This window comes from Nannospalax galili, unplaced genomic scaffold (assembly GCF_000622305.1).
Source record: "Nannospalax galili isolate Female #2095 unplaced genomic scaffold, S.galili_v1.0 scaffold790, whole genome shotgun sequence".
Taxonomy (NCBI): Eukaryota; Metazoa; Chordata; class Mammalia; order Rodentia; family Spalacidae; genus Nannospalax; species Nannospalax galili.
In genome coordinates, this window is record NW_008328334.1 from 832,915 (window position 1) to 859,504 (window position 26,590).

The window sequence follows — 26,590 nt, forward strand, 5'->3', positions numbered from 1 at the left end:
TACTTATTGGGTATGAAACCTGGTTGGAGGGCTGGGAAGATGGCTCAGCAGTTAAGAACACTGTTCTTGCAGAAGACTCATGTTCGAATCCCAGCACCCACATGGCAGCTAGCAACTGTCCCTAACTCCAGTTCTAGGGGATCTGACAGCCTCTTCTGTCCTCTGTGGGCATTGCACGATTTGGATGCACTTACCTACATACAAGCATAACACTCATACACATAAAATAAAAATAATAAATAATTTTTTTAAAAAATGGTTGGCATTGGCTTCAGATTCCCTCTTTTGATTTTATATTAGAGGGGCCAGATGGCTGTAGTCCAATTATTCAGGAGTTCCCACAGAAATCCAAGTCGGATGAGGATCTCTCAGGTTTCCTCCTAAGGTCTGGGCCCCTCTAGTCATTAGAGATGGTACAATTTGGGAAGCATGCTACGTGGACGTTGGATTCAGACAATCTCAGGCAGTCTGCAAAAGTCTGGGCCCCTACCAAAGGGTAGAGAAGCCTAACCCTGCTGCAGTGGTATGGGCGCACAGGGATCTCGGAGCGCCAGCTGCTGGGCTTGGCGCTGGTCTCCTGCACACACCTGGGGGTGCAGCGGGTCCCGCACCACGTCGCTGAGGGTCTCTGCTACTGGGGCTGGCCCGGTCGGGTTCCGTCCCAATCCACCATGCACTCTCTCTCTAAGTTCGGGACCGTCAGCTGCCAGGTCACGAGGGGAGGTGCAGGACAGCGAAAGCTGGATTTCCGTGAGTCGCAGCTTACGAAGAGACAGCTCTCTCTGGGAAGGCTGGATCGTAGGCAGTAAGACACAGAACTCAGCTCAGTCAGTGTACAGCCCCTTTATTCAGTGACTTAGCTCGGCTCCAAGTCTCGGTGATCCAGCTCCAATTATTGAGGGGAAACCAGGATATTTTATACTATGGGGGTGGTAGTAAACACCTTAGCTTATAGGTACTTTGTGGGATGCTCCATTTACATGTGGAGGTGGGCTCCTGCCAGGCTGTCAGACTGCCTGAAAATCACACAGGAAAGCCTGGCAGTTTCAGAGCCAGAGGCCATGTTTATGGTAGGGCATCTGTGGCGGTGGTCACCTGGCGGTCCCTTCACAGATGAGTCAGGAAGATGCTGGGAAGGCACCCTGATGATAAAAGGAGTCTCTGCATTTAAATCCAAGCCTGTGGGCTTTCCGGACATGGAGAAACTGCTACTTTACACAGCAGGAGTCCCCAACACAGTGGGAGGGGCTGCAAGTGGTCCCAATGTAGGGGCATGGAAAAGGCATGATTTGGAGACCTCACTGCCTCACAGAGTTAAGAGGATAGTCCATAGATCTGGAGTGCTAAGAGCAAAAGTGGGCCTATGCCCAAGATTGGAGTTGTTCAGGTTGTAGGGGAGTCAAGGCACCATGGGTGGGATTGGATTTACCAGGGAAGAAGGCCTGTCTAGGGAATTCAAAGCAAGTTGGGGTTGCAGACAACCAGGATAGAAGGTATGCAAAGGTGAATTGTGGGTGGGGACAGCCTATGGAGGCTCTAAGAAACTAGACTGAAGAATTAACCTGGTCTGGGTGCAGGGGATCCGGACACAGTAGGCAGGTCTGAGCTAAGAGGGTAGTCCAGGGAACAGAAGCATCCTCTGCCCAAGACAAGAAGGAGAACAGGATGTGGGCCTGGGAGATTGAATTTGCTCAGGTTGTGGGAGTCAAGGCACAGTGTATGGGCTCAGACTTACCAGGGAAGAAGGCTGTTCTCAGAAGTCAAGGCAGGTTGAGGGTGGGGACAGCCTATAGAAGCTCTAAGAAACTAGACTGAAGAACTGACTGTTCTGGGATCAGGACCATTGAGCGAATCTGGACAAAGGGGGTAGTCCAGAGATCCAGGGTGCTAAGAGGAGGCCTGTGCCCAAGGCTAACAGGATGTGGAGAATGGGATATTGAATTTGCTCAGGTTGTGGGAGTCAAGGCACAGTGGGAGGGTTCAGACTTACCAGGGAAGAAGGCTGACCTCAGGAATCACAGGCAGGTTCAACAATCTTTCAAGATGGATCTAACCAGGAACGCCCAGAGATTTCAGGGCTGACCAAGACATAGCTTTCACATGGGCATGGTTTTCTAATGATGAGGAGTTTTCAAGCCTTAGAGAACTCTACTCAAGCCAAACTAGCTTTCCTGACTTCAATTGCTGAAGGGAATTTTAAGAATAGCTAATATAATAAAGACAATTTTAATGTAGACTTAGACATGAGAGTTAAGGACAAATGAGTTTCTCAAGGGAAGAAAAAGTAAGATATCAAGTCAGTTCATTTTTAAACAGCTGAAATCAGTCATCCTTTTTATACAGAGCCAAAGTCTGCCTCCCTGACACACTGAGTATATTAGAAAGACACAGATCATACCCTTTCACATGTGTGTCATTTTGAAAAGTAGCGCCCAGAAACTTCTAAGTACAGCTGGCAGCTACAACAAAGATATCTGACTCATCTTGATTCCTTTATGACAAAAGACCGAATGCACACAAAGTAACAGGTGAAAATCTGGAACACTGATGTGCAGCATTTGAAGACAACTGTGCCAGAGCAAGAGATAGACTCACAGTACACTGAGCCCATACTCAAGGAACTTGTCTACAAAGAGCAATGACTGTCACCCTATGTAAGTGACAGTGTTAGTTGGGACAGCAAAATGACTTCCAGAACAGCTATAACTAGAGATTTAGGGACAAAGAAAGTGGCAAAAAATAAAATAAATAGTATTGTCATTAGCATTAATATTGCATTAACATTAGCATTGTCATTAGCGTTGACATCAGGGCTCTTCCTCAATCTGTAACAACATACTTAGAATGGAGATCATCAGTGCTGGATAAAAGTGCCTTTAAAAGAATCTTACTTCACAAAACATGAGAAGGATTTCACAAAGACAAGTCCCCACAGTGCTAGGTTCTTATTCCTAGACGACTGAACTATGAACAATTCTGCCAGCCTAAAATGTTATCGAATTCTAACAGTAACAACTGAAACTGAGGCAACAGATAGAACTCCACTTCTCTCCTTCTTGCAGATAAATACCAAATGTAAAAGAAATTATCACCAAGAATGATTCATTTTTTAAAAACAACCAGGAAATAAATCTGTAGCAACAAAGAGCTCTTATTCTGGTTAGCCTTTTCTTTTAATGTCTTGTATTAATGCATGGCCAAATTCATCTCTCAATCTTCTTACTCATTTTTGTAGTTTTCCAACTTGCTTCTACTGCCTCCTCCAGATTGCTATTGTCCTCTATATTGGAAACACATGACTATATTCTACCAACAATCCAAAGGCAAAAATAAAGCTTTAAGGTTTTGGTCCAACAATACTCACAATTAAATCCTTTGCCTTCGCTGCAGCATGCACAAGGAGGTATGATGCATAGTCCTCAGCATCCTCAAGCAATCTGAAGGGTTTTTCCCCCCACATGACGTAGATGAACAGTTGTCCTGATTACCTCACAGATCAAAGGTTGATCCTGTTCCTAGGGAACTTGCAAATTAACTTATAAGAAATTCCTATATACTAAAACTAGCTAGAGAGCTTCTAGTGCCCAATACAACACTGGCAGATAACAGAGAAAACTGTTATGTGCTCATATATTTAGCTACTCGCCTTCATCCATCAGCTCTTTTCCATCCATCTGTTCGAGCAGTTTGTTGAAGTCACTCATTTGCCTGTGGTCCAAAATTAATTTTCTCTTGCTGCAAGTGAAATTACTAGAAACTTAGTGATTTAAAACAACACTCAGTAGCTCACAAGTCTATAGGTCCAAACAGGTTCAGCTGGGTTCTCTGTCTCACAAAGTTAAAATCAATTTGTCAAACACACTATGCTTTTATTTGAAAGCTCTGGGTTAGAATCTGCTTTAAATTTCATTTAGTTTGATGGGAGAAAAGTCCTCTCACCGTCGTAGGTGTAAGGACCCCAATTCCCTCCATCATTGTCAGTCACAGGCTAATCATCCAGAGGCTCCAGAATCGCATATCATGTGTCCCTCTCTTCAAGCCAACAAGAAAATCTTACTTCCATTCTGATCTGTCCTGTTACAGGACAGAGAAAATTCAGCCTTTAAAGTTTTCATACGGTTCTATTAGGCCACACCATACTATCTTCCTTTCAAATAGCCCAAAGCCAGGGCTGGAGAGATGACTCAGGGTTAAGAGCATTTACTGCTTTTCCAGAGGACCTGCATTCAGTTCCCAGCACCCATCTGAAGACTAACACCTATCCTAAACTCCAGTTTCAGGGGATCTACAATCTGTGCGCAACAGCCATGCACACAGTACATTTATTTACCTACATGCAGGCAAAACACATACACATAAAATAAAATATATTTTAAAAAATAACTCAAAGCCAACTGGTTAGTAACCTTAGTTACATCTGCAGTATCTTTATTTACCTACGTGCAGGCAAAACACATACACATAAAATAAAATATATTTTAAAAAATAACTCAAAGCCAACTGATTAGTAACCTTAGTTACATTTGCAGTATCTCTTTTGTCATGTGACATACAGAGAATAAATGATAGAAAGGCAATCATCATTAGCGTTACTCTTATGTTTACCACAGCCATTTTCTGTTCTCTTCATAGTAAGAAGTTTAAATCTATGTTTTATTACCTTATACTCTTCAATCAAAAAGAAACTGGTATTACCCCATCTTTCATCCTGAATTAAATGTCCTAATCATGCTCATAATAGACTGCAAATTTATTTGTATTATATCTGGATTGCAAAGCATTGAAATATTTTCTCTCAGGCCAACTGTGGCAGCACATGCCTTTAATCCCAACCTTTGGGGAGGCAGAGGCAAGCAGATCTCTGAAAGTTTAAGGTCAGCCTGGTCTATACAGAGAGTTCCTGGCCAGCCAGAGCTACATAGTAATACCTTGTCTCAAAACAACAACACAAAAAAAATTTCTCAGTAAATGACCCAGTCACTTTTGTTAACCTCCACCTTCCTTGATTACAAGAGGAAAAAAAACCTTACTAAAATGTAATTTAATATATTAACCAATACGCAATTTAGCTAAATATTATCTATTATCAAAGAAAAATTACTCTGGGTAGACTTAACACAGGCACAAAAGACTGTCCTAAATATTATCACACAAAAAAGGAGAGAGATCAAACTGAACTACACTGAGATATGAGTAGGAGCTGCTAAGCATTGGGATAAGCTAGTGAAAAACATCGACAGGAAGGACTGGGGGCGTTAGTCAGTCACTGTGATTGGGTCATAGGATTTACTGTTGGGCATTTATCTGAATTAGGTTTGCACTGTCACAAAGACTAGAATATAGGATTTCTCTCTTTCTTGATAATTCTATGTCAAAAGGATGGCGCCAGGGTCCTGTGAACTTTACTGTGACACTGGCAAGAGGCTGGAATAAAGTCATATCTCAGTGAGAATTTTCCATTAAAATTTTTCTTTAAATTTTCTTTTATTTTCTTTCATATTATTCTATGTGTATGAGTGTTTTGCCTGCACACATATAAGTGCACCCATGTGAGCAATGTTCATGGAGGCCAAAGAAGGGTGTTAGAGCCCCTAGAACTGGAGTTATGGATGATTGTGAGCTACCATGTGGGTGCTGGGAACTGAATCCAGGTCCTCTGCAAAAGTAGCCAGCACTCTTACCCACTGAGACATCTCTCCCATCCCGGAAACTTTTCTGATGTAATATTCTAAGACAAGAGGGGTCAGGTATCTGTAGTCAGAAGAAATGTTCTCATCAGTTTTGGATTAATTAATTTTGTATCTTCTTTTCTAGACACTGTTACTCTTCTCTTGTGCCACTGAGTATTGGAAAACCAAAACTCCAGTACTCACTGTGTACCTTTAATCCTTGGGAACCAAGGCATTATATCCAATTAATTTATCTTTCTTCCATTAGTACCTCTGCATATTGCTCACCATGTGTTAGAGCAAAAAGCTGAAGTGTCCTTGTGGATTAGAACTCACTGGCACCATCCCAGACCCATCCGAGATATTCTCAGTCATCTCAAACCCATCTCAGGGTTCACTACTCCACATACTCCAACTCTAATTTATGTATATCCATGTTGAGATTAGCCACCCTTCTTCTTACCTTTCAAACACTGCAAGCCAAGCTTTTCATATGTCTCCCATGAGCAAATGTATTAAAAATTCATGCATGAAATGTAAATTCATCAACCCATGAAACTCAAACAACTCTGTTTGTAGCAGTGATACCTCTCTGGGAAAATATGCCTATAAATGTAACTTGAAGGAGAATGGTATAAATTTAAGGGAAATTTTTAATTCACCAATATAACATTTGCAAAATATTGCCCTTGTCAACAAAATTTCAAGAGATGAAGGCAACATATGTGCTAGTTGCCTGACTATAAAAATGTTTCTTAAGTTTTAACTGACAGATTAAAAACGAATGTCTTCCAGCTAGACTGCAGTTCTGTTTCACAATCTGTACTTTCTTTTTAACTCCCATAAAGACATGAATATTGTTACTTTTACCATCCCCCAAAATGGAATTAATGAACCTATATTCAATTTATATAACAAAATTAAAGCATGTGATCTTTTTGAAAATAATGAACCTATATTTAATTTATCTAACTTATAATTTAAGCATGTGACTTTTTTGAAAATAGTGTTTATCAAATCTGAAATACCTTTAGCTTATTCAAAGTAAAATGAAACTGCTTACTTCTAGATGGATTTTTAAATTCCGTTTAGATATTTTTACTGATTCTTTGAGAATTTCCTAGTGTATGTTGATCATAGTCACTCCCCACTTCCCCATCTCTGCCCTCATCTTAACTTATAACTATATGCTCATATATACATGCACTCAGGCACATGGGGGTGTGGTGGGTGAATGATGACTAAATAAAGTGCCTTCAACATGAAACCCAACTCACCCTGTTATAAAGAAAACACGAGGTACTATTCATCTATTTAGAATCTTTAAATTATAAATATTAACATGCGGGGGTTTTCTTAATGTATAATATTTTAATATTTTGTATTGCTAATATAATGTTTAACTGATGCTAATGTTGGAAATATGATAGTATGCCCATTTGTTTTTATTACTTGTCAAAAGAGAAAAAGTAAAATCTAATCAGTTAAACCTTGGACCTGGAGCCCTGAGCGTGTTTATGTGATGCCTCCAGCCTGTGTGAAAACTGCCCTTACCATCATCCTCACATTGTGGCCATGGTCATTTTCTCATCTCTCCTTCTTGACATAATCTAGTTACCGTTTCCTCCCATGATAAAATAGGAAAAGTACCTTCTGCCCATGTTTACGTTACCGGGTCAAGTAGAGCTCTCTCCTGCTCTCAGTTCCCTAGAGTTTAACAATGTGACTTACTCTTTCAGTAACTATGGCTCAAAATGTTGACTAACACTTTTTTACAGCTCTCCCCTCAGTACGTGATAACAACGTTCAGAAACAATTTGGATTGCAGGGACAACGCTGCGTACCTTGAACATTTTTATTCCTCAGAACTTACAGAGACCATGCATGCTGTGCCACATCACCCCCAACATCCAGCCCTTACATTCAATTTACAGTTTTCCTCCATTTAGGACACACATACATACACACACACACACACACACACACACACACACACACATCACACACAGGCTGCCGCCGCCGCTGCTGCTGCTGCTGCTAAGGGCTAGCCCTATCTTTCTTCATGTCTCCGCCACTATTCTGTTCGTTTTATGGTCGTCTTAAGCCATCAGGAAACATTTGCGAAATTCTGAATATCAACCATCACTCTAAGCTTTCTAAAAAAAATAAGGAATCAGCCTGGGATAACTTCAGCGTCTGGAGCTGACACAGTAACTAGGTCTGTGTGTGTCCTTACACGGATTTCACCAGCCCTGCCTGCCCGCAAGATCACCAGAAGGAACTTAAGGGGGTGGCAGCTGTGCCTGAGGCCATCATGAGCTTGCAAGTCGCCAGGGTGGTTATCACAAACACTCTCCGAGAATCTCAAACCTGGGCTGTAGCTGCGCGCAAGGCAAGCCCGGACTCCTAGGAACCGAACTGCTGTCACCAAGGCAACCGGGCAACAAGCTTTCCCATAGACGCTGGCGGTGCCTCAGAGGGCCAAGCGCAGAGGCTTCTCGGGATGCTTCGTGGAGGCTGTAAGGCCTCCGAAAGGCGAAGACACTTGAGTGACAGCCTGAGTTGGCAACAAGACCAGGCTCTGAGTAGCAGCATCTACCTCCTGCGACAGATCGGCCCCACCGGCTTCCTGCTGAGGGAGGAGGAGCCAGAAAACGCGGATTTCAGAGTAGATATGCCCTCAGCCACCAGTCTCCCCTAGGGACTGGCTGGGCTGCCTCCCTGCACACACATGGGGCTTCACAGAGTAGTCATCCCCAGGAGTACTCCCAAAACTCTAAAAATGTGCAAATTACAAAAAGAAATGAAGTTTCTTCGTTGGTCGTTAGGACCTCGAACTGCATCCAACTCTCATGAGATGATACCTTGAATTTTAGAATTAAAAACAAACGTCAGGAGTTTTCTATGAATATTGGGATGGAACTGTGTGCATTCCCGGATAACCAGTGATCACCACCCCTAAAAATCAAATGAAAACTGTACAGTCTGATAAATATTTGCTCACTAGAAGCACTTTTTCTTATGTAATAGTTGCTAACACAGCTCAGTACAGGGTAGCTTAAATAACACTTTGTAAAGGTCTGGATGAATAAAATTTCCTTTTTATTTTACTGAAAGACGACAGGTATTTTATATGTCTCATTCTTACCTGTGAAAAATTAGCCATTGCACGACTTCCCAGTTGCTTTAGAAAATTTAAATTTTCTAAATTTCGTATTTTGAGTACTGAGCACAGTTTACCACTCTGTTCAAAATATCCTTTTATTTTGCTGCATACACAGTTTATTGAATTTATTAAACCATTTTAGCCAGTATGGTCTTAAATAAAATTAGTCCTCTTTAATAAAATTACAATTCAAATGCAAAAAACAATTCAGAGTGAATGAGCCACCTTACAAAAGGCATTTAACTTTTTTTTTCAAATACAAGTCATTTTTTTTAATTTGTTGATTTTTTTTGTGTATATATCATACAGAACATCCCAAACAATCTTATTCATCAATATGCCCACTTCCCAATTGGCACCCTCCCATAGCCTCCCTCCACCCCCCCACTGGAGCCCATATACTCTGTCATCCTTGTTACTGTCCACTGTGTTGTCAGCGCCCCTAGCCATTACCTGGTGCTTGTCCATCCACTGAATCTAGTCAGCCTAGATCCTAGATCTAGAGATCCTTGTTTTAGGAAGATGAGCTATTCCTCATCTAGCAGCAATCAGTTGTCAATATTCCTTTAGATAAGATTGGGGTCTGCTGTTCATTTTCCCAGTTCTATGCTGGGTTACTATCTGGGAGTCCCTTTGGCCACCCTAGGCAACAACTCAAAGGAAGGTATCTTCTGTCTGGCATTGTTGCTTGTTATGTAGCCTTTAGCTATGCATACAGACTCTTAAGAAATTATATTGACCCCTTTAATCTTTGGTTATACTTTCCTTTTGGATGTTTAAGGCCATACAGTTGGCCCAGATAAACAAATTTATTTTTACTCTTAAGGTCGTTTGAGGCTCTGTTCCTCAGGGGTCACATGGGCTTGGGAGGAGCCCCTGGTTCCTTTCTTTTAAGAAGCAAAGGGAGGAAAGGCATTTAACTTTAATCCTTTAAAAAATTAATAGTTGGGATGGAAAGATGGTTCAGCAGGTAAAGGTGTCTATCACCAAGCCTGCTGATCAGAATTCAGTCCCTGGGACCCACACGGTAACAGAGAACTAACTCCTGCAAGTTGTCCTCTGACATTCACACATGAACTGTGGCATACACATACAAATTAATTTTTAATAAAAAATTAAACAGTTGTAGGGGGAGCACTTTTAAGCTCAGATTTAGTACAGATGATCTTAAAATACATGTTAATTACTATTGCCGGTTGTTAACCAAGCAATTAATAAAGAAGTGAAAATCCTACCTAGAATGTACTATCAGGAGAGCATTATTTCCATTCAGTCACAGATTTGATTTCAAGACACTAAACCACAATACTCTTTGAATCTCTCTTAATTTCTCTTAAGTTATATATCAATGTAGCTTTAACCTAACTCTAGAAATTAACTGGATTAATTTAAGTTGACACTTTTCTTTGAAAGGTTTTACTAGGAAACCCTCATGAATGCAACTGTTCCACATTTCTCAGAAGAGGAGAACTTTGTAAGCATATATGCTGGTAAGTGACTTTTTGCATTGATCTCCCATGAAGAAAAATCTTGTATCTTTTTTCATGATTTGAGTACAGCAAGATTAAGGAAATATGGTATTGGGGAAATGAAACGGCTGTAATTTACCAGTGTGTTTCTTAGTATTCCATTTCACTCTGAAAGCTGAGGAAAGCTTCAATTGCAAAATATTTAATAATATAAAGTAGAAAATCCATTTCTAGGTTCTTATGTGGAAAAAATGGGAACTCTATCAAATACATGGCTAATCTCGAGACATTTTGCTTAATCAACTTCCTGTCTCTTGAAATACACTCAAGAAAATCAACTGTTGTTTTCCATGTGTAGAGACAGGCATGGAAAAGAAGTCACTCTTTCATACTGGCTTATTTTGGAGATTTCAGACATGTTCTCCTTTTCAATGAAGGAATATTCAGCTATGAATATTTTGAGACAGAAATGAGGACACGAATGGAAGGTTACCTCTCAAACCTGAAACTTTTCCAACAGTCTTGCAGTAATCTATATATAGGGTAAATGGAAGACAATTTTGCCATGTAGTTTAGAAATGATTTAATTTTGTTTTGCTTTCCTACCCTTACCAAGATTTGAGTTGCTTCATCTCAGTCTGTTTTTATTGAGCATCTACTAGCATAGGTTATTTGCTCTAGCTGACAGAAAGAGAAAGATATGGCTCTTTCAAACTTATAATGTAGCATTTTAATGATGCTCAAAATGAGCTTTTCCAGTTTTTTTATGGCAGGGCATGGTCATTCTTTTCTGATTTTAATGTGCTGTAATTCATTTTGTGTAGGGTTTAACCATAAACTAAATGGAAATATACTCTAAATATTTAATGTACTGAGGTATGCTTACAGTATTTTTAAAAGAATTTGATATATGACTTTAAACTCACATTTCATTTTAGTTGGTGAAATTTGAAAATATTTTTTGATTGTATATTAAAATGGTAGATGTGGGGAAATTGTTACTTGGTACTCTGTCCTGCAGTTGACCTCATTGGCAAGAAAGTGAAAGAAGTATTATAAATACCTGAGTTGTTTCACTATCCACTGAAGGGTTGTCTTGTGAAATGAATGGATTATCTCTCCCACCAATCTCTTTAGCCCAGATATAATCTGCCTGTCAGTCTTGCAACTGTGTATTTTAAAGCATAGCTACTATCCTAGAAGAAAGTTTATGAACTTTAAGTTTATTCATACTGCTTTCTGCATCTCAAGTCAAATAATGCTCTTTATACATGTCAAAAATATTATTGATGTGTCAAATATAAATGTTATTGTAATGATGATATAAATATGTCAAAAATAAATGTCTTAATTTTTTCTTCTTGTGAATACTAGGGTATTATTGAAAAAATTCAAGCTTCCAAGGAATCATGAATGTAAGTTTTTGATTTTTCTTTAATTTCTTAATTATTAATTTGAAATTAACAAATATAAGAATTATTTAAACAGGCCCATTTCTTCTCTTGGCACCCCAGACCTCTGGAATACCCTCTAGGCCCAGACTCCCCACTGCTTCCTGATCCTTTGCACTCAGACCAACCCAATTCCTCAGTCTAGTCCCCTGGAACCCTCAAAGCCCTCTCCTACCTTGCCTCTGCATACCTGAGACCAGCCCTCATCCCTGGCTGTCCCTCGCCCAACTTGGATTCCTGAGACCAGCCTCCTTCTGTGACTACCTGAGAGTCCTGAATCCTACCTCTCCCTAGAATCCTCCAAAATTGTACTGTGCCTGCTGACTAGAGGGATCCAAACCTGAGGAGGAATGCTGAAAGCATCTGACTGTCATCCGAACTGGGCCTCTGTCAGAACTCCTGAACAGCAGGACTAAAGCCATCTGACCCCTCCAATATAAAATCAAAAGAGAGAACCTGAAGCCTAGACCAACCAGCTTTTCATGCCCAACAAGTAAACCACAAAGGGACATAAAGTTTACAAACAGAAACAGACCTAAACTCAACAAATGAAGGCTTGAGTCTCACACAAGAATCAGAAACTACAAAAGAAATCCACATGTCAAAGTCACAGCAAAGAAATAGTAACATGAAAAACCCTAATAATATACACCCAGCAAATACCAACACTCTTGTAGAGGAGTACTATAAGAACCCCCTAGAGAAAACACAGGACATGGAATTCAAAAGAACAATTACAAACATGATAAAAGAATTCAGTGAATTTAAAGAACACACAAACAAAGAAAACAAAGAACTAAAAGAAGATAGGAATAAACTTCTGAATGAATTCAGAAAAGAGAAATATTGAAGAATACTTAGGCTGAAATGAAGAAAGAAGTGAAACACTCAAGAAGCCAATAAGAAATGACAAGAGAAAGCCTCAGCAATAGGATAAACGAAATGGAAAACAGAATATCAAGACTGGTAGATAAAGTTGAAGAACTAGACCACTCAAGCAAAGATTAGGAAAAAATTAAGAAAAGAAAAGAATGGAATATGCAGGCATTGTGTGACACCATAAAAAGACCTATGAAACTTACACATCATAGGCAGAGAGGAAGGAGAAAAATTTCAGGGCAATGGTATGGACCAGATCTTCAACAGGATTGTAGAAGAAAAATTCCCAAAATTAAAGAAAGACATGCCCATACAAATTCAAGGACCACTCAGAACACCAAATAGACAGGACCAGAAAAAGAAACTCTTCACAGCACATCATAGTAAAAACTCTAAATGTACAAAACAGAGAGAATACTGAAAGCTACAAAAGAAAATAAGTCACATATAAAGGAAAACCCATCAGAATTAGAGCTGACTTTTCAGTGCAAACTATGAAATCCAGAATAGCCTGTACCAAAGGACTCCAAGTTCTAAATGACCAGAGATGCCAACCCAGATTATTTTACAAGCCAAATTGTGTATTATAGTTGAAGGTAAAAGAAAATTCTTCCATGACATAAATAGGCTGAAAGAATTCATGTCAACAAAACCAGCCCTTCAGAGAGTTCTTGAGGCAATACAAAGAGCTGAAGAGAGGAACGACTACACCCAAGGAATAACAGAAAGAAACTTAATGAAGGCAGAACTGTGAAAATGCAGTTACAAGAATGTGAAAAGAAATCAAAACAACAGGAATCAGTACACATCTTTCATTAATAACTTTAAATATCAATGGACTGAACTCCCCAGTCAAAAGACACAGACTAGTTGAATGGATTAAGAAACAAAACCCATCTTTTTGTTGTGTGCAAGAAACCCATCTCACTTTCAAGGACAGACACTCTCTTAAGGTAAAAGGATAGAAAAAATATTCCAAGAAAATGGTACTATGAAAAAAGCAGGAGTTACAATTCTAATACCTGACAAAATAGACTTCAAATTAAAACTAATCAGAAGAGATTAAGAGGGAAACCTTATTCTGATCAAAGGAACAATTGACCAAAAAGATATTACAGTCATAAACATGTATTTACCAAACTCTGATGTGCCCAACTTCATAAAAATAGTACTACAGGACTTTAAGACTCAGATTAATCCCAAATCATTAATAGTAGGGAACTTTAATACCCCATTGTCTCCATTAGACAGGTCAACAGAACAGGGAATTAACAGAGAGACATTTGAATTAAACAATACCATACATCAAATGGACCTAACAGACATCTACCAAATACTCCCCCAAGCACCAAAGAATATACTTTCTATTCAGTGCCCCATGGATCTTTCTCCAAAATCGAGTACATACTGGGGCACAAAACAAGCCTCAACAAATACAAGAAGATGGAAATAATTCCATGCATTCTATCAGACCACAATGCAATAAAGCTTAAAATCAACACCGGAAGAAACACAACCACATGAGCACATGGACATTAAACAACACACTCCTGAATGATGAATGAGTCAAAGAAGAAATTAAGAAAGAAATAAAAGTACTTCTGGAACTAAATGAAAAGGACAGTACAACACAACCAAACCTCTGGGACACATTGAAAGCACTCCTTAAACAGAAGTTTACAGCTCTAAGTGCCTACATTAAAAAATCAGAAAGAACACAAATAAATGACTTAACACTGCAACTCAAGACACTTGAAAAGCAACAACAAATGAAACCCAAACCCAGCAGACAAGAAGAAATAACAAAACTCAAAGCAGAAATTAATGAAACAGAAACAAAGAAAGCAATACAAAGACCCAATGAATCCAAGTGCTGGTTCTTTGAATAGATAAACAAGACTAACAGACCCTCAGTCCAGTTAACAAATAGAGCACCTACAAACCAATAAAACCAGAGATGAAAAGGGAAATATCACAATAGACACCAAAAAGATCCAGAACATTGTAAGGGAATACTTTAAAAACCTATATGCTACTAAAGCATGGGAATCACCAAAACTAAACAAAGAAGAGATCAACAGCTTAAACAGACCCATAACACATAAGGAAACTGAAACAGTAATACAAAATCTTCTGAGTGAAAAAGCCCAGGACCAGATGGATTCACATCAGAATTCTAAGAGACATTTAAAGAAGATCTACATCCAATACTACTTCATTTATTCAAATATATAGAAATGGAGGGAGAACTTCCAAATTCCTTCTATGAAACCAGCATCACTCCAATACCAAAGCCAGGTAAATATACAACCAAAAAGGAAAACCATAGCTCATATCCTTAATGAACATAGATGCAAAAAATTCTCAACAAAATACATGCAAATGGATACAGACACACATCAAAATGATCATCCACCATGATCAAATCAGCTTTATTCTAGAGATGCAGGCATGGTTCAATATACGTAAGTCAGTAAATCATATAAATGGACTCAAAGACAAGAACCACATGGTCATCTCAATAGATGCAGAGAGGCCTTTGACAAAATTCTACATGCATTTATGTTCAAAGTCCTAGAGGGTTTTGGACTGGAGGGAACATAACTCAACATAATTAAAGCCATATACAACAAACCCACAGCCAACATCATTCTAAATGGAGAAAAACTGGAAACATTCCCATTAAAATCAGGAACCAGACAAGGCTGTCCACTATCTCCATTCCTTTTTAACATAGTGCTTCAAACTCTTGCAAGAGCTATAAGAGAAGGAAATTAAAGGAGTAACCATTGGAAAAGAAGAGATCAAATTACCACTTTTTGCTGATGATATATTATATCTAAGAGACACCAAAAATTCCACCAGAAAACTCCTAGAAATTATTTAACACATTCAGTAAAGTGGCAGGTTACAAAATTAATCTATGAAAGTCTGTAGCCTTTCTCTATACCAATAACAAGCCATCAGAGAAAGCCACATGGAAACACTCCCCTTCACAATAGCCTCAAATAAATAAATAAATAAATAATAAACCTGACCAAAGAGATTAAAGACCTCTACAGTGAAAATTTTAAATCTTTAATGAAAGAGATTGAGGAAGACATCAGAAGATGGAAGGACCTCCCATGCTCATGGATTGGAAGAATTAATTAAAATCCCCATGACATTCTTTACGGATTTGGAAAAAACCATCCTAAGATTCATATGGAGGCACAAAAGGCCCAGACAGCCAAAGCAACCCTGAGCACTAAGAGCAATGCTGGGGGGATTACTATACAAGATTTTAAACTATATTACAGAGCTATAGTCATAAAAAAAAAACAACATGGTACTGGCACAAAAATAGACCCACATATCAATCAAAAAAAATTAAAGACCCAAATATGACTACACGCAATTTCAGCCACCTGATATTTGACAAAGGGGCCAGGAATATTCACTGGAGAAAAGACAACATGTTCAGCAAATGGTGCTGGCAAAACTGGATCTCCACCTGTAGAAAAATGAAACTAAACCTCTATCTTTCACCCTCCACAAAAGTCAGTTCCAAATGGATCAAAGACCTCAATGTGAAGTCTCAAACTCTGAAACTGTTAGAAGAGAACATTGGTAATAACCTACAATATATAGGTATAGGAAAGGATTTTCTAAACCTGACATCAATTGCTCAGAAAATAAGATCAAGGATCAACAAATGGGATCCCATTAAACTAAAAAGTTTCTGTACATCAAAAGAAGCACCCAAGGAAGTGAAGAGAAAATTCACAGAGTGGGAGAAAATCTTCACTGTTGACACATCTGACAGAGGTTTAACATCCAGAATATATAAAGAACTCAAAAAACAAAGAATTAAGAAAGCATGTAACCCAATTAAAAGATGGGCTAAGGAGCTGAACAGAGTTCTCAAAGGAAGAAATAAAGAGGGCTAAGAAACATTTTAAAGGGTGTTCAACATCATCAGTAATTAGAGAAAGGCAAATTAAAACTACTTTAAGATTTTTTCTTACCCCAGTCAGATTAGCTAAGATCAAGAGAATAAATGACACCAAATGTTGGAGAGGATGTGGGGAAAGGGGAACACTCATCCATTGCTGGTGGGATTGCAAACTTGTTCAACCCCTATGGGAAGCAGTGTGGAGAACTGCTTTGAAAAACTAAAAATGAACCTACCATTCGACCCAGTTATACGATTCCTTGGCATACACCCAAAGAACTCATCCTGTTGCAGAGACAATTGTACATCCATGTTTGTTCCTGCTCTTTTCATAATAGCTAGGAGACGGAAGCATCCTAAGTGTCCCTCAACTTGACAAGTGGATAATAAAAATGTGGTATGTTTACACAATAGAGTTCTACTCAGCAGTAAAGAAAAATGAAATAATGAAATTTGCAGGTAAATGGATGGAACTAGAAACTGTTATACTAAGTGAAGTAACACAGACTCAGAAAAACAAATGCCATATGTTCTCCCTCATATGTGGATCCTAGCACCAAATCCTTATAAACAAATATCCCAGTCACCACTCATCAAAGAAGTCCATTTTGCAGCAGTCAGAGACTAGTACCAAGTACCACCACTGGTTACACAGCGATGTTGTCTATGAGTTGCCCAGGCCTAAAGGACACATCTGCAATGCAACCTCTACACCTAAGGCTCATGAACATAGAACAGGACACTAAGGAATTATTTCTCAATAATGAAGCTCCCTCATGCAGCAGAGGGCCAGGAGCACAAAAGGTCACAAATGGCTAAAGTATAGAGATCAAGAGCCTGCTAAATAATGGTCCTTGGACAGGACCCCTTTATTAAACTTCATCCACTCAGGGCCCAGGGACCATCACGGAAGAGGAAGTGGAGAGACTGTAAGAGCCAGGGAGGATGTGCATGACCATATGGAAACAGAGTCCTACAAGCTCCTGAGAACCTGCTCATATGATTCTATGACATAGGTGTCAGCATACACAAGTCCCATGCAAACTCGGGCAGACAGTAACCCAGCATAGAATTGGGAAAATGAACAGCAGACCCCAATCATAGCTAAAGGAATGTTGGCAACTGATTGCTTCTATATGAAGAAGAGCTGATCTTCCTAAAACAAGGGACTCTAGATAGGCTGACTAGACTCAGCAGATGGACTTGCTCTGGGGAATGGCTGGGGGCACTGACAACACAGGGGGCAGTAACAGGGATGACTGAGTATATGGGCTCCAGCAGTGCGGGGGGAGCTATGGGAGGGTGCCATTTGGGATGGGTGTATAAAGATGATTAAGGTTGTTTGGGATGTTCTCTATGAAATACACAAGAAAAATCAATAAAAATATTTTTAAAAGAAAAAATATTTAGACATGTTCTAGATTTCAGTGCTTATTTTTCTAAAGAATCTGATCATTTTCTATAGCCCAATATTTTACACTTCAAAAAGTTTCAACACTTTTCTTCTAAAATAAAATTGAACTTTAATTTGACATTTTCAAACTCAAAGACACTTAAACAAGCAAACAAACAAACAAACAAACAGGGATGAGGGCCAGTGAGATGGCTCAGCAGTTAAAAGCACTTGTAGTATGACCCTAACAACTTGAGTTCAATTCCCAGAACACAGGAAGAGAAGAGAACTGACTCCACAGTTATCCTCTGACCACATGTTTGCAATGGCATACTTCACCCTACACTCATACACATCATGCACATACACATGAACACAATAATAAATAAAAATAAAACAAACACATGGAAAAAAACAGATATTCCCTTGCAAGTGGGTATGAAATAATTTTTGAAAACCAGAGATAAACCATTGGTCTCTCATTTGTCAGAAAATAGTTTCCTTTTTAAGTGAAGCAAAGATCCACAGTGTTTTTATGTGCAAATTTTGTATACAACAAGTGAAAATTTTTAGATCCCAGAATTGCCGTGTCATGTAATTTCATTCAAAAATCTTTTTGACTGAAGTTTTTCTGCAAAAATGTTTGCAAGTAAAACATTTTAAGTCAGTTTTTAAAGTTGCGTGGTTGTATGTTGTAAAGTTCCAATATCCTCAAAAATAGAAGAGAAATAATAATGTTTTTATTATAAGTAATTTAAATTTGTACACTTTATAATAAAGATGTTGTCCTTATATAAATGATGCCTCCAGCTTGGGAGTTGTTTGATGGGTACTGGGCCAATCTAAGAACTGGACTTTAAATCTAATCTAACATTTAAAAAATGTTTATAATATTCATAAGATTCAAAGTTACAATCTACCTTTATGTTTTTCCATTCAAAAGTTCAGTTTAGAAATGTTCACCCCCCAACTATTATAAAACATATCATAATGTTATATTAAAAATAAATCAACATGTGCATGCCTTTAATCCCAGTCCTCAGGAGGCAGAAGCAGGTGGATCTCTATGAGATGGAGGCCAGCCTGGTCCACACAGTGACTTCCAGGCAGTCTGGGACTAAGAAAACCCTGTCATAAATAAGAGAAAATAAAATAACGTGAGTGTTTCACAGAGTTTCCCTTTGTTCTCTCAGTCCTCATATTCTCCAGACATGCCCACTGACTGTCACATCTTCATAAGCGATCAGCACTTGTGGCTGCCTTCAGGAAACTCACTTTGGATGTTCCGTGGGTATTCCTCTTACATTCCCCATGTCATGAACTTTCTTCTTTATTTCCTCTCTAAACCTAGAAATTCCAGAATTCTTGGTTTTTCCCCTCCCATGCTCTTCTCCAATGTCCAGTCATTCCACAAATTTACTTAGTCTATGCTCTCTCTACCTACTCTGGAGTGTTCCCACCCGGGGCATTCTTACCATTGTTCAACCTTCTTAAGCCCTTACTCCTATTGTCTATAGCTTCATTCTTTCCAAAACTTGTGCCACCTTATGCCTCCTCCTCAGAGTCCAGATTGACAAAAGGCTCTTACTAAAGTTTCACTCTCCTATTCCTCTCTTCAGCTCCCTCCACGCATGATAAGGTTGTATAATTTCATGTACATTTTCTTTTCCATTTCCACATTGTTAAACGCTGACCCCCTCCAAAAGTCTCATTCTTATTATTCTTAACATTGTTTTTCCATATCATTTTCACATGGTTCCAGATTAAAGTTACCCAACAGAAATATACGATGAGCCCTATGTGTAATTTTCAAATTGCAATTTTATAAGAACTAAAGAGAGATAGAGAAATAATTCTAAGAATGTATTTCCCCTTAATCCAACGCAGCAAAATATTATCCTGTCATTGCGTAATTGGAAGAGAAATTATGGACAATTTTACTTTTATTTCATCCTGTCTTCAAAATCCATAGATACTTCTTTTCTTTGATAATAATTGACCTGTCTGTAGTTTAATATATGAAATGTCACAAAGAAACCTACTCCTTTGTATGCTAATTAAAAGTAAAATTAAAAACAAAAATAAATTCACATAATACTCAAATTGTCGCAAACATACTCATGAAACTTCTCATAACTACTCTGTAGTAAAGAAAGTACAAAATATTTAAAATTGACTGAATATATTAATTTTGAAAATGTATACTTCAGGGGCTGGAGGGATTTCTCAGTAGTTAGCAGCACTGACTGCTCTTACAGAAGGCCTGGGTTTGATTCCCAACACCCACATGGTAGCTAACAATCATCTGTAACTCCAGTTCCAGGGGATTTTATGCCTTCTTCTGACCTCCACTGGCATTGCACAACACAGATGCACTTACACAGATACAGCAATACATTCACACACATGAAATAAAAATAATAAATAAAATATTTTTAAAAAGGAAAATGTATACTTCCTACTAAAGTAAAGATTTTGAATGTTGAATGTTATTTTTTGTTATTTTTCCTGTAAATATATTCCTAACAAAACCTAAATTTATCAACTAGTGGTTTCTTTTCAAATATAATGAGGAATAAATATCTTTTTTATTAAATTATTCACATAAACAGACATTTAAACATTATCACCACTGGAATATACAGAACTTTATTTTCTGTGTTGCTTTTATAATTATGTATGTATGTACATGTACATATATACACATACACATACATATATAAATCTTACAGTCTATTGGAATTCTGTATTCTGCTTTTATCACACAATTCCTATCATTTCTTGTTTTCAATTCTGTATATTCTTTGTAAAGTCATCAGTGGTTAATAGTCCAGTGAATGTGACATATCAAAATTACCTCCCACTATTCAGCATTTAATTCATTTCTACATTTATATCCTTCATACATGAAGTTTTCACTTTTCGATTTTTGCTTAGACTAACTTTCCATTTATTAAATTTTTTAATAGGCATGTTACAAATTTTTATCTGCTTCCTTATGTGAATTGTTAAATTCATCTTTAAAATACCTTTTCACTGATTTATACTTACTACAAAAGTAATATTGTTTAATAGTACTTAAAGATATTAACAACATTTTTAAGTCCCTAAAGGAAATAAAGATACAAAGAAATATTTTGATATGTTAATAATGCTATAATTTTAGACAAAAACAATACATAGAAATATTTTGACATGTTAATAATTCTGTAATTTTAGACAAAACAGACTAAGTTATACAAAATTGGAAGAATGCCAGATGCAAATTCGTAGTAATCTGTTTATGCCTACTAAATTAAATAAGAAAACTGTTTCCATCCCCCATATACCTAACAGTGGAAATCAAACAAAACATTCCGTTTATTATTGTAGATTTAATAGGTTTCACCCAATGTCTGTGTTTTACTTTTATTTTTATTTAGTTAAAAAGAGAATAAAAGAAAAGATTTTTTGATAATTCCCTGAGCAACTACATGGTGATGTGAAAAAAAATTAATTCAACTAAATGCCATCCTCTACCATGCACTGACGCAGCCAGAAGTGGATGCCACAACAACAAAACAGTAGAAGAGTTAGAAAAAAAAATCCTAAGACTGTCACTACTATAAACAAAAGACAGTTTTGAAGGGATTGAAACAATGCAATTGTTCAATAAAAAATATATTTCATAGTACACAAAATTCACATGTAGTACAAAATTTAATAAAGCTATAGAGAAAATCTGACATAAAAGACACACTTGCAAAGATGTATAATCCCCAAAATATTTAAAGGATTTTTATTTTCATCCCAAGAAATAGCCAAAGGATAATTTATGCATGATGAAGTCCAAACAGCAAATGAGGCCATGAAAGCAAGTCTTCCAGATTTCACTGGGATCAGAGAAGTTGAAGCAGGAGTGCAGCACACACCAAATAAAATTCACTAAACACACAATTGTTTTGTTTGCCTTGTGGTCATATGACCATAAAAACATAAAGTTTTGTTCATGCAGCAGATGTGGTCTTGGACAAGATTAGCTGCCTTGCCCTTGTCTTTCCAAATATTCTGGTTGGCTTCGTACATTAATTTTTCCAAATTAGTTTCACAGTATTTCTTCCTTTTATTTTCTGATTTATGTTACACTACACAGAATGGTCTCGGGACAGCTCCTTTTATGAAATTTAATTCTTAAGTATTTCTGCTCCCTCAAAAAGAATCTTCATTCCCAAATGTGCAATCTTTTATTCATTTTCTTCCCTTCTACCCCTGTCCCTTTTTTAAGAGAGCAGATGTTGCTATGTGTCTGTGACAAATAGCCCTCCTCCCTCAAGTACTGGATAATTAAAGTTTGATTCCCTCCCACAGTCCACCTGCCACCACCTCAGACAAGAAGCAGAGCTTTCATTATTGAAATAGAAATACAATGTTTTCAGTATTTTCAGTATGGGGGTGGGGAATCATTCTAGGAAAACAAAACTTTCACTCTCTTGCATATAATATTTAACATACATATATCAAAATGTGTAAAATAAATAGAACTCAGGGGGCTAACAACTAGTATTCAAATTGTGCTATGCTAAGGAGAGGGAAAGGGCAAAGTGGAAGAATATAGGTACAAGGATAAAGAATCTAGGGTACAAGCTAGACAGATAGCTCAGCAGTTAAAGGCATGTACTACTCATCAGGAGGACTCAAGTTTGGTCCCAGCACCCACATCAGGTAGCTCACAATGCCTGTAATTCCAGTTCTGGGGAATCCAATGCCTCTGACCTCATCAGGCACTTATACTCATGTACCTAAACCCACACACATACATATAGTAAAAATGAAAAATCTTTTCTTTTAAAAAAATCTAAGATGCTCAGATTAAAGCTATAGGCCCTGACAACACAGTTTTTACAACAGGATGAAGGAAATTCACAATTCAAGAACGTACATTCCAAGGCTACAGGCAACACAGGGTGTAGTAGACTATCCTGCAGAATACTGATCAAATCTCACAGGAACATGACTACCAAAGCCCAAAGCACTCTTTTCTAAGCACACAAAACTAAAACAGGAAAATCAGCACAATCAATATTCCTCTCCATTATCTATTCATTTATCCATTGAACAAATATTAATAACAGTTGCCTACTCAGATGCCCCTATTTCCTTTTTATAATGTTTATTAATATTTAATTTATTTACACTTATTTGTTTTTATTTTTTATTAATAACAGTGCCTACTCAGAACCCTCTATTTCCCTTTTATGCATTTTTGCTACTATTTAATTCATTCCACATTTTATTTATTTATGTGTCTCTGTGTATGTTTGTATGTGTATGCCATGTGTGGAAGTGCCTGTGGGGGTCAGAAAAAAGTATGAGATGCCCTGAAGCTGGAGTTACAGGCAGTTATGAACTTCCCAACATGGCCGCTGGGAACCAAACCAGTTCTCTGCAAGAACAACTGCTCTTAACCACTGAGCCATCTCTCTAGTCCCTATTTTCATTTATTTTAATCCAGTTGCATATTGATAAAGTATTTGTTTATGGGTACATAAATAATCCAAAACAGAGGGGATAATCATCTGTACTCCAATGGTAAACATCATCATATCCAAAGCCTGGAGTGCAACATTGGCACTATTTTCAATCATAAGAGGGGGAAAAGGCAATTTTCATTCCTTTTATAATTTCCGTTTTTTTCTGACATTTTTGCCTCTGAACAGAACACAAATTCAGCATCAATATAACAATCCAACTAATACTGTTTTTCTGATATTTGGAAAAAATTGTAACTCAGTATTAAATTATTACATATCTGTGTTTCTAGTCTTGTCACCCAATTTTAATTCTTTGGTATTTTTCACTAGCTGCTTTCCAGTTGGGTCTCGTGGAAAGAGAAATAAATGACTTGCTACAGGGAATACATCAAGTTCAAACTTCCCAACTACAAATAAGTGAACAGAAGACACATGTGGAAGAAGATGGGTACGTTACACAAAAAGATATCAGCACAGAGGACATCTGCCCTATTTGTCAAGAAGTGCTGTTAGAGAAAAGGCTTCCTGTCACCTTTTGCAGGTGATGAAGTTGTCTTCGGACTTAAAATCTTGTGAAAACATTCTAATTTAGTATGCTCATAACTAATTGCATTATGAGATTTATTGATAGAAGAAATAAAAGCTGGGGCCTGAAACAGCTCAGCAGTTAAGAGTCCTCACTGCTCTTGCAGAGGATGGGTTTTGTTCCTAACACCCATGTTGGCTGACTCACAGCCACTTGTAACTCCAGCTCCAGGGGCTATGGTGTCCCTCCAGGAACTGCTCTCTCTCTCTCTCTCTCTCTCTCTCTCTCTCTCTCTCTCTCTCTCTCTCACACACACACACACATTTAAAATAATAAAAATAAACCTTAAATATTTCTGGGCTACATTTTTTTTTGGTCTTTTTGAGACAGGGTCTCCCTGTAGCCCCAGCTGTCCTGGAACTCACTATGTAGACCAGGCTGGCCTTGAACTCACAGAGATCCTCCCGCCTCTGTCTCCCGAGTGCTGGGATTAAAAGCATGTGCCCACCACGCCCGGCTTCTGGGCTACATCTTTAAGAGTGAAATTTGAAAGCATCATTCCATAATTATACTTCCCTCCACTTTACATAATTAAAGTAGGATCATTTTTGCTTGATTTTGGTTTTTCTTTAAAAGCTTATGTATTTAGGGGTTTGCAGTGAGCACACACATGCCATGGCACATGTGGGAGGTTGTTCCAGGGATCCAACTGAGGTCGTTAGACTTGTCAGCAGATCCCAGTCCTTGGTTTTTCTTATTCTAAATAAATGACATGCCTACAGAGAAAGTTTTCTGAAAATAAAGGTTATTTTATTTTGAAATTATAACATGACTGCAGAAAGTTTTCTGAAAATAAAGGTTATTTTATTTTGAAATTATAAAATTTCAGTTTAAAAAATTATATCCGCAAACCTAAATAGTTCAATATTTTATTTAGTAAAAATCTTCAAGAGAATCGTAGCATTTGGAAGTCAGACTTAGAAAATTTAGGCAGCCATTTGCCATGGAGATTTTTCATTCTTTTGTTCTCCTGTATACTTATCAAATTTTTCACCTGTTTTGCAGTTTTTCCATGGTCGCTTCTACTGACTATTGAAAGATTAATGACTCCCCCAGATATTATTTCTCTCAGCTATTTAAGATACTGCATGATCTCCTTAAAAAGAGAAAGAAAGAAACAGGGCAGCACTACACTCTCTATTTAAAGAATTATCATTATAATTTTCCTTTGTTCTTACTTTATGAATGAAAAATGATTTTATGGAATAAAATATTTTACCAGTTCCTTGAAATGAGGAAATATTTATATTTGGAATGCTGATAAATATGGTAACCTAGATGTTTGTATATTTGTAATCCAGCTGTATCTGGAAATCTGTTCAAAGTCTATTTTTATAAGGAATAAATATGTTACCAGAGAAATTTTAATTCACATAAATATTTATAACAAATATATAATGTAAATACAAAACTTGTCTGCATGCACATGTTCAACTTCAATTTTATTTCTGTTAGGTTTGGCTGTGGCAATAACGTTCATATAAAATGCATGAAGATCCTAGCCAGTTATCAAGATACGATATCCAACACTTCCATGTTGAAATGTCCTCTGTGCAGGGAAGAGTTTGCACCATTAAAACTTATTTTGGAGGAACTCAAAAATGCTAACAAACTTGTGACTACATCTGAGAGAGAACGACTAGACAAACACCTTGGAATTCCCTGTAATAGCTGTAAGCAACTTCCAATCGAGGGAAAGTGCTACAAGTAAGTTGTCAGTAAAATCATGCACACCTCTTTACGTTGACAAACCTCTGAACACTAGAGTGCCTGTCCTTTGAGCTGTCCTCTCTCTCCTTTACACATTATGTTCACCTTATGTGATGAAGGTTTTATGGGGATTTCACTTGTTTTCCTCACTTTGGCAAGACCATTGATTGGGTTTCCATTCGGGTCTAGGTTGAGGATGAAGTAGCATCCTTTAAGCTCTGACACTGGCCTTACTCATTGCTTTGGCCTAAATGACTTTCCAAGCTCAGATCTCTTGCACCCTATGACGCTGTAGACCACCAATGAGTTCATCGCCAAAGTCTCCTAATGGTAGTAGAAGGATATTGATTAGATTCAATTTTTAATCCAATTCCACCTAGTCCAAATTGCAGTCTTTTTTCTACCAATGTTGAATATCGGTTTTGTTTTCACTCATACATTTTACCTCAATAACAACAAAAGCAAAATAATTAGTAGAACAAACAATTTTTGCTGCTTTTATGTGTTACCCTGAAAACTTCCTACAGTTCCCACAACAGAACAACTGTTATACCTGGGAAACTTTATTTTCTTAAATAAAAATTTTAAGTCAACAGTATTAAGAAGAAAATAATTTTGTTTCAATATTATTTTTTTTCTGAAACATATCAGTGTACTTTTCAGTTTTCCAAAAATTATTTTATGATGAGCCCAATTAAATGTCTTTAAACTTTCTCATAAAATCAGAACCTTTTTTTTTTTGTCTTTTTGAGACAGGGTCTCCCTGTAGCCCCAGCTGTCCTGGAACTCACTATGTAGACCAGGCTGGCCTTGAACTCAGAGA

At 37.6% G+C, this 26,590-nt stretch overlaps 1 protein-coding gene across 1 annotated transcript in view; it reads left to right on the forward strand.

Moving 5' to 3' along the window:
* The first annotated feature begins 8,172 nt into the window (after nucleotides 1-8,172).
* Nucleotides 8,173-26,590, forward strand: part of Zswim2 (zinc finger SWIM-type containing 2) — a 25,563-nt gene continuing 7,145 nt past the window's right edge. The window contains exons 1-5 of the mRNA XM_008826809.1: nucleotides 8,173-8,337; nucleotides 10,249-10,325; nucleotides 11,679-11,719; nucleotides 23,802-24,012; nucleotides 25,513-25,764. Of these exons, the coding sequence (XP_008825031.1) occupies nucleotides 8,173-8,337; nucleotides 10,249-10,325; nucleotides 11,679-11,719; nucleotides 23,802-24,012; nucleotides 25,513-25,764 (746 nt within the window). The remainder of the gene's footprint in view (nucleotides 8,338-10,248; nucleotides 10,326-11,678; nucleotides 11,720-23,801; nucleotides 24,013-25,512; nucleotides 25,765-26,590) is intronic.